The sequence below is a fragment of the Vanellus vanellus genome (assembly GCF_965231255.1).
Source record: "Vanellus vanellus genome assembly, chromosome: 16".
Classification (NCBI taxonomy): Eukaryota; Metazoa; Chordata; class Aves; order Charadriiformes; family Charadriidae; genus Vanellus; species Vanellus vanellus.
The window spans coordinates 6,534,755-6,543,781 of NC_138921.1; the positions used below are offsets into that span (position 1 = coordinate 6,534,755).

General features: G+C 55.5%; 1 protein-coding gene across 1 annotated transcript; it reads left to right on the plus strand.

Moving 5' to 3' along the window:
• Positions 1–2,874: 2,874 nt before the first annotated feature.
• On the plus strand, positions 2,875–9,027 carry LOC309678683 (immunoglobulin lambda-1 light chain-like). Its single transcript, XM_082491805.1, has 4 exons — positions 2,875–2,944; positions 3,079–3,370; positions 6,700–6,737; positions 8,531–9,027. The coding sequence occupies exons 1-4, from the start codon at positions 2,899–2,901 to the stop codon at positions 8,851–8,853; spliced, it is 699 nt and encodes a 232-aa protein (XP_082347931.1). The 5' UTR covers positions 2,875–2,898; the 3' UTR covers positions 8,854–9,027.

The window sequence follows — 9,027 nt, forward strand, 5'->3', positions numbered from 1 at the left end:
ACAAGGACAACCAGAGACCCTCGGACATTCCTTCGTGATTCTCTGGTGCTATGTCTGGCTCCACGGCCACGTTAACCATCACTGGGGTCCAAGCCGAGGATGAGGCTGTCTATTACTGTGGTGGTTACGACAGCAGCACTGATCCCACGGTGACATGGAGCAATGGGGAAGTGATACAAAAAACCCCGCCATTGCAGGGGCAAGTTACGAGTCTCTGCTGTCCCCGTTTGATGGTGGGGCAGCTTGCCACCATGGCTCTGTCCTTGCTGACCAGTGCTGCATGTGGCTGTGCCTGGTGTCCCGGCTCAGATGTCCCTTAGAGCCCCAGGTCTGTGCTCGTCCCCTGTCATGTGTGTACAGCACTTGGCAGCACGCCGTTCTCCATGGTAATTTTAGCCATCCCTGAGGTCCAAGATGAGGCAGAAGCTGTCTTTTACTGTGCTTGCTGGGACACCGGTGCTGATGAGGGTCATGGTGACTCCCAGCAGTGGGGCAATGAGACACAGAATCACAGACTGGTCAGGGTTAGAAGGGACCTCTGGAGATCATCTAGTCCAACCCCCCTGCCAGAGCAGCGTCACCTACAGCAGGTTGCACAGGACAGCGTCCAGGCTGGTTTTGAATGTCCCTAGTGTGGAAGACTCTACAACCTCTGTGGGCAGCCTGTTCTAGTGCTCTGCCACCCTCAAAGGAAGGAAGTTCTTCCTCATGTTTAGATGAAACTTCCTATGTTCAAGTTTGTGCCCGTTACCTCTTGTTCTATCACTGGGCACCACTGAAAAAAGACTGTTCCCATCTACCGGGCACCATCCCTTTAAGTATTTATAAGATCCCCCCTCAGTCTTCTTTTCTCTAGATTAAAAAGACCCAAATCCCCCAGCCTTTCCTTGTAAGAAAGATGCTCCTGTCCCCTAATCATTGTTGTAGCCCTTTGCTGGACCCTCTCCAGCAGTTCCCTGTCCTTCTTGAACCGGGGAGACCAGAACTGGACACAGTACTCCAGATGCAGCCTCACCAGGGTAGAGTAGAGGGGAAGGATGACCTCCCTCAACCTGTTGCCCCAGGGCCCCTCGGGTGCCAACTGCTCCTGCTCCTACTACTGCTCCTACGTGTCCACATGGTGGTGGAGCAGCACGCGTGCCTGTGAGGTGGCTCCTGCCATGGGACTGCTCCAGCAGGTCCCCTCTGTGCTGCCCGCAGGGAGACAGTCGCCCTGCAGCCCTGCCCATGCCCGTTGTGCCTCTGTGGCCTGAGCACCCTGGGGAGGGCACAGTTGGGGATCGGGAGGGGTTGTGACGGTGTGGGCATTTCCCATGGGTTCAACTGCTCTAGGGCTGGGCATGAGGCCGCCGAAGGTGGCCACCATCCCTGTGCCAGAGCAGGGCTGGCTGGGGTCTGCCCTGATAGTCACGAGCAGAGCTCCTGGGCTGCCCCGGCTCCGGCAGAGTTTGCCCAGTGCCAGCCCATTGGGCTCTTGATCAGCTCATGGAGAGGCATTGCTGGAGCCCTGGGGCTTAGTACTGGGCAGCTCCCGTTGTGCTGGGGAGTGGAGAACTGGGAAGAGCAAAGGTCTTGGGAGACTAGGCCTGGGCTGGCAGGTGAAGAGCCAGGGCAGAAAAGCAGCAAAGCAAGAGGGTACTGCAGGTGCTGGGGAAAGCCCCAGAATCGCTGGGGCTGGAGGCACCTCTGGAGATCATCTTGTCCCACCCCCTGCTCAGAGCTGGGTTGGCTGCTGCAGGTTGGCCACAGCCTGTCCAGGCGGGTTTTGAATATTTCCCAGGGTGGAGACTTCACAGCCCTCTGCAAAACCCGTTCCAGCGTTTGACCGTCCTTGCAGCAGAAAAAAGGTTTTGCTAGGTTTAGGCAGATTTTCCTGTGTTTCAGCCTGTGCCCCTTGCCTCTCGCGTCGTCAGTGGACACCTCTGAGCGGAGCCTGGCTCCATCTTCTTTCCTGCCCATGGGAGATATTTATAATGTTGGTAAGATGCCCCCTGAGGCTATCCGCCTTCAGCTCCACCATCCCAGCTTGTGCGTTCTCTCTCCATATAAGGGGCGCTTTGAGCCCTTCATCATGCTCAGGGCCCTTCCGTGGCCTCGCTCCCATCTGTCCCGGTCCTCGGCTGGAGTCCCCAGAGCTGACACAGTGCTGGGCTGTGCCTCAGGGTGCTGAGCCCAGGGGAAGGATCCTCTCCGTGGCTGCTGGCAACGGTCCTGCTAACGCAACTCATGGATGCTTTGCTGGCCCCAGTGCAACTTGGTGTCCCCCCAGCCCCTCGGGGCCTTTTCTGCCACAGAACTTCCAGCAGCTCAGCCCCAGTGTGCCCGGGCAGGGGTTGTCCCCGCGCAGGGGTAGGGCGCTGCATGGCTGTTGCAAGAGAAGGGGCAAGGGCAGTGCTGCAGAGCCCCAGGTATGTCGGGAAGGGCAGGAACGGCCAAGGTCTGTGTGGGGCACGGGGCACCCATAGGAGGGGAAGATGCTGAAAGTGGGGTGGGGGTGCTGGGGGTTGGCATCATCCCAGCCCCATCACTGGGAGCTGCAGGTGCTGCCTTCCATCCCCTGCCCCAGCACTTAGCTCTCCCGCATCCTTTGGCCCTGCAGCTGCTTGGACCGGGCTAGGGATGGTGCGGGGTGGGGGGGGGGGGGGCTGTGCTGGCACGTTTCGGGCTCTGCGCTGGGACACGTCTCTCTGTCTCCGCTCTGTCCCCAGGGACAAGCCCCACTGCATCTGGGGTGGTGGGGCTGGGTGGGGAGGGAGGTGTGGGCAGGATCTGACCCTGAGCGCGGGCTCAGATTTGCATGGAGGGGCCGTGCTCCGGGCGGGCAGGGGTTTAAAAGGGAGTCAGGGTCAGTGAGACAGCTCCATCGGCGTGGGGACACGTAGCTGGTGGGATCGCGCCATGGCCTGGGTCCCTCTCCTCCTCGCGGTGCTCGCCCATGGCTCAGGTGCTCTGGCCGGACTCGCTGCAACCGGACGGGGCCTTTGGGCACAGGGGCCCCGTCCCACTGGCCGGGGAGGGCTGTGCTCGTGGGGCACTGGCTGACCTGGGTCTTCTCTGCTCTCTCCTCTCCCTCTGCAGGTTCCCTGGTCCAGGCAGCGCTGACTCAGCCGCCCTCGGTGTCGAGAAATGCAGGAGAAACCGTCCAGATCACCTGCTCCGGGAGCAGCTACAACTATGGCTGGTTCCAGCAGAAGGTTCCTGGCACTGCCCCTGTCACTGTGATCTATGGTAGCAACAACAGACCCTCGGGCATCCCTCCGCGATTTTCCGGATCCAAGTCTGGCTCCACGGCCACGTTAACCATCACTGGGGTCCAAGCCGAGGACGAGGCTGTCTATTACTGTGGTAGCTACGACAGCAGCAGTACTGCTGCCACAGTGATGCGGAGCAATGGGGAAGTGGTACAAAAACCTCCCACTGTTGCAGGAGCAAGTAAGGGTTCTCTGCTCACCCTGTTTGATGGTGGGGCAGCTCCCCCCCATGGCCCTGTCCTTTGCTGCCCTGTGCTGCAGGTGGATGTGCCTGGTATCCCAGCTCAGATGTCCCTTAGAGCCCCGGGTCTGTGCTCTTCCCCTGTTGTTTGGTGAGAGGATAACCCCCAGCAACCCTGTTCCTGCCCCACACTGCCGATCCAAAGTCCTCTGTTCTCCCTGGCTGTCACCCAGGACCGGGTCCCTCCCTGCCCTCCTCTCGGTCCAGCTGCACCAGGAGCCCCCGGCACTGGGCACTTTCTCCCCCCAGTCAGTGCTGATTTTAGCCCATAATGGTTTCTGTGGGTAGATGTTTTCACAAGCCATGCCAGGGCCATTTCAGGATGGTGTGTGCTGCACGGCTGCTCGGCACATCCTACCCTTTCCCTTCTCGTTTGCCTCCCGGCATGATTGGGCAAGCCGTGTTGCAAGAGTGGAGAGTGCCTGGCGTGGCCTCCCCCGCTCAGCACCGGCAGCCGGGACACAGCAGTCGTGTAATGTTCCCAGTGCCTCCCCGGGACCAGCAACCCCTCACCTGCCCCTGCTTCTGCTGAGGCCACACGCCAGAGATGTGCCTGGTACATTCAGCACAGCATCAGTCCTCCTCCATGCCTCCCTCCAAGGAGAGGAGCTGGACTTTTGAGCTGAATGTTGTTGCCCTTTATTGTCCTCCCCTAAAATGGGACCAACACCCCATCAATGTCTGAGAAATTCTCAGAAACTGGCCACCCACAACAGATGGCATCGGCTTCAACTATATGCTTTGCACAGAAAATTTCAGTGATTTTTTTGGCTAGTTTCAGCCTTTGCAGCAATGCATAAGCCTACCCAGAGGCAAATCAAAGCACTGAAACAGAAAGTGCCTCGAACCACAAAATCTTTGAAGCATCATTTATTTTCTAATGACTTGGCAGGTTCACTGACTCTGCCTCTTTCTAGAACCACTTGAACAAACCACAGCATTTGAATATTTTCAAGTTCAATTTAAGTTGGTACCACTGAAATTCAGGGCTCCAATAGCTTGTTTGCTCCAAGCCAAGCACCCCGTGCCCTGTGAGACTGGCGCCACGCTGGGAAAGCACTTTACAAAGCGGCAGCCAAGCCTTCCCTGGGGAATTTGAAGTTAATCAGTCTTAGCTGAAACCCCTCCTGGCTCACCCCTACGTTGGTTATTGCAGCTTATGTAGGCATCCGCATCCCTTGCATGCTTGTCTCTGCTGGTCCCAGCTCTTCCTCTCTACCAACAGCCTCTGATGCCTCCTCTCCAACGCCCTTTGCCTTCCCTGGCCCTTGGCAGATGCTCCTGGGAGCACCCACCCGAGGGCCGGGAAGGCAGGGGCTAACAGGGCGCTGCAGGAGCAGCAGCCTGGGGGATGCAGGACGGGCAGGGACGGCTCTGCGGGAAGCTGAGTTCCTGGGTGCGTAGGGGATCCCATTGGCAGAGTGCTTGGAGAAAACCTGCAGGTCTCTGCCGTCTCCGCATCTCCTGTGCAAGGAAAATATGTCTGCCATGTCCTTCCGTCCATGCTGCTCCTCCGGAGCTGGCTCCGGCGTCTTGGGAAGCAGCCACCACCTTGGCAGAACTGGGTGAGATGGGGTTAAGTGCTCCACTTGGTGCTGAAGGCTGCTCCAGCACCGTCCAGCACAGCTCCCGAAAGCAGGAGGGTGCCCAGGGCAGGACTGGCAGCAGAAGCGCTGTCTGCCCTCCGCTGCGCTCACCCTGACAGTGCACGTCCCCCTCGGCACGCGCGTACACCGGGATGTGCTCCTCTCACCCCCCGGCCCCCGGCTCGCCCGTAGCCCAGGCCACACCGCCTACTCATGGCTGCCCGTTCTCAGAGCATCTCTGGCACCTCCACGCAGCCCGGCCCGGGGAGGAGTGCTGCAGAGGAGTGCTGCGGTGCTCGCGTGGGGTGAAGCTTGACCTGGCGAGCTGCCACCCCCTCCCCAGAGACAGGCTGGGACTGATCATAAGGCCACCAAAAGCCCTCCCCTCCACCTGCGGTCCAGGTTGCCCGACCCAGGCAGGGCATTAAGTGCTGAAACTTGTGCTGAGCTCTGTTAGGGTAGACATAAACTCCCCCGTGAGTTTGGCCTTCGGTCACGACCCACTGATGCAGCGATAGGCGCCTTCAGCAAGCATCCCGGGGCGCGCTCCTCCGTCACAGCTGGCAGGCGTCCTTGGCTCAGGGGGGCTCTGAACTCCCCCGCACCAGCGCCAACCCCACACCAGTGCCTCCGCCGGCGCTGAGATGCCGGGTGTGACGGAGGGAAGTGATTACTTACCCTCGGTGGGATGGTCCAGCACCCCGTGCTCGGCCCCAAGCGCAGGGCTGAGCTCTGGCACAGCGGCGGGCGCAGCGCAGCGGCAGCCGGGGCTGCACCGCTCCCCTGCCCCACCACAGGGCACCCTGACGCGCTTGCCATGAGGAGGCTCACCTGCCCACCAGGCACCAAAAATCCTGTCCAGGTATGGATGTGGGCTGTGCCAGGGTCCGGTTTTGCCCTGGAGAGCAGAGCCAGGCTGCAGGGTGGCACGGGTGCCGAGTGGTGGGGTCCCCTATGAAACCAGGGCACCTATGGGGCGTGCGGGTGTTTCTGGGCAGTGGGAAGGATGGATGGATGGTTTATTCATGAGGTTTACCTGCACACAGGCTGTCCTATGGCTGGTGGTCCTCATTTGTCCCAGCTGCAACCACAGTGTGGCCCAAGGGGTGGCAGGACAGTGGCCAGTGCCCCACGGGGCATCCCACAGCCACCTGCATGGCAGCAGCGCAGGATGAGGCGAGGTGCTGCCTGTCACCCCTTAGGGGGACCCAAAGCCTCCAGCAGCCCTTCCTCACCTGGGATTAACGTCCCCACACCATGACCATGGACATGGGTTCAGCATGAAGCCTGTAGTCCAGGGTAGCAGTGGGTCCCTGGAGCAGCCAATGATGCAGCCATGGCTCTGGAGAGTCCGGCCAACGCGGTCAATGAAGGATGGCAGGGCCAAGGCCACCCATTTTCCCATGGCCCCTCAAGCAAGGACACACAGTTGTCTTCGTATGGCTGTCCTGCCGCTCCTGCCCTGCCACATTCACCGCGTCATGTCCAGCATCATGCATCCAACCTATTGTGTCCATCGGGACAACTCCATCCCATCACCTTCATCCTGCTGCGTCCATCGGGGCCCAGGACTGCTCTTGCCATGGGCCAGAAGGTTTTTGCATGACCCTGTATCACAGTGTGGTGTATTCGGGGCCGGGACCATGTTGACCGTCCTAGGTGAGTCGCCGACTTTTTCTCGGTCTTTCCTTCCCCACCGCGATATTGTGACATTTTGTCGATTTTTGGTGATTTGGGGTTTTTTTCTCGGACTTGGCACTGGGCTGGGGTCTGCCACTGGGTCGGGGTTGGGCACTAAGCGCGGCATTGCGGGCTGTGTCTTGTCCCTGCGGACTCAGAGGTCTCTGGTGCGCGCCACAGAGAATTGGGGGGTATTTTTTTCAACTGAAAGATCTTAAAATTTGGCCAGGAAATGTGTCTGAGGTCCCGGGGAGCCTATTTCAGGAAGTCAGGTTTATTTAGGTCTCTAAGAAAGTCAATTTTTGTCTTTGTTAAAGAAATTAGTCATTAGTCTAAGGTCTAAGTCCTCAACTCTTAGTCCTGCGGACTAAGTCCGTCGCCCTCGGTGAGGAGCAGGGGCTTCTCTGCGGGGTCCCGTGGCCGAGGGTGCGGGCGCTGTGAAATGTCAGCCCGTCCTCGGCCACAAACCGGCTGAAGTCGCATCCGACTTTGTGTTAAAATGGCACGTCCCTGGGATCTTAACCAAAAGTTTTCAGGGCTATTTTAAAGATGCTATTGTCCAGGTAAGCCGTGTGAAAAATGGAGATTATTGTGTTGAAAATGCTGCTGGGAACATTGTCTGTCTGTCTTTGTAATTTTTAAAATAATTTGGCCAAAAATTCCAATCTGAACCAAATTACTAGGGGTGTAAGATCGAGAAAAATGTAGTTTGCCAATTTCTTGAGCAGAAAGTGTTTAATGGCAGAGTCTTCCGGGTTTTTGAATAGAGAGAGAGAGAGAGAAACATTGTACATTTGAGGAGAGAGCAGAACCACCTCAAAAAGACCAAACATGTTTTCTTCATCTTCTTTTGGGTGATTCTTAGTTGTACTTTTTCTGAGACCAGTCTGCAAGTGTCTGAAAGCAGAACTGGGCAGAAAACAGGATGGTTTGTCTTTGAAATTCTGATTTTTTTAAAATCACCTTGCAAAAGGAAAGAAATGGTTTTATGGCAACTAACCAGAAATTTTGTTTTATATAAGTCATATATCTATATGACTATATATAAAACATATTTTTATCTATTAAATGTGTGTAATTTGTAATCTATTAAAATGTAATCTATTAGATGCATGTAAAAATACATAAATATATATTATATATAATGATATATATATAATGATGATATATTATATATAATTATCTATATAGTGATCTATATAACGATATATTATATATAATATTTAATGATATTATATATAATGATATTATATATAATATATAATGATATTATATAATATATAATGATATATCATTATGCATAATATATATCATTATATATATTATATAAATCATTATATATATAATTATATACATTATATATGTATTATATTGTATATTTTATATATGTAATATAAAATATACATATATATGATGTGATTAGCTGTATATATAGATATCTATAATATATAATGTGTATATGCACTTATATACACATAGTGTGTATATATAGCATATATACATGTATATATGGGATGTATGTGTATGTGTATTACACACACATTTATACACACATATTTTTTTTATATATACATATATATATATATATATATATATAAGTATATAGATGTAACCCAAATCCAAACACACTGGAGTGACAAGTGATAAACTCTTAGCTGTGGGGGAGCGTGGAGCTTCTGGGCAGTGCCCGCTGGGGCGGGCAGGGTGGGCCGGGGGCTGTGACGAGGCACAGAGTCCCCCCTGACCCTCCACCACTCTTTCTCCCCTCACAGGCCAACCCAAGGTCGCCCCCACCGTCCACCTCTTCCCGCCATCCCCCGAGGAACTCTCGTCGCAGAGCAAAGCCACCCTGGTGTGTCTGATGGGAGACTTCTACCCCGGCGCCGTGCAGGTGACCTGGACGGCCAACGGCCAAGCCCTCACCAGTGGTGTTGAGACCAGCCGGCCTCAGCGGCAGACCAACAACCAGTACATGGCCAGCAGCTACCTGACGCTGAGCGCTGCCGAGTGGAAGAGCGACAAGACCTACGTCTGCAAGGTCACGCACGAGGCCGGCAACGTGGAGAAGAGTGTGAAGAGCTCCAAGTGCCACTAACCCCGCCGGGACCTCCCCGTGCCCAGCGGCCCCTCGCCGGCCCCTTCCCTCTTCCCCGCTGCTGGGGACAGCGGCTCCCCCCCTCCACAGTTGTCTCTCCCCACATCCCCGTGTCCCCTGCTCCTGTCCCCCCGCCCTGAGTGTCACACGAATAAACACCGACACTGAACTAGC

Excerpts from the sequence above, each read along its gene's own strand:
- LOC309678683 (XM_082491805.1), top strand. The coding sequence starts at position 2,899 with ATGGCCTGGGTCCCTCTCCTCCTCGCGGTGCTCGCCCATGGCTCAG. Across the intron at positions 2,945-3,078 it reads GGTGCTCGCCCATGGCTCAG|GTTCCCTGGTCCAGGCAGCG; the intron begins GTGCTCTGGCCG and ends CTCCCTCTGCAG. Across the intron at positions 3,371-6,699 it reads TACGACAGCAGCAGTACTGC|TGGTGTATTCGGGGCCGGGA; the intron begins TGCCACAGTGAT and ends TGTATCACAGTG.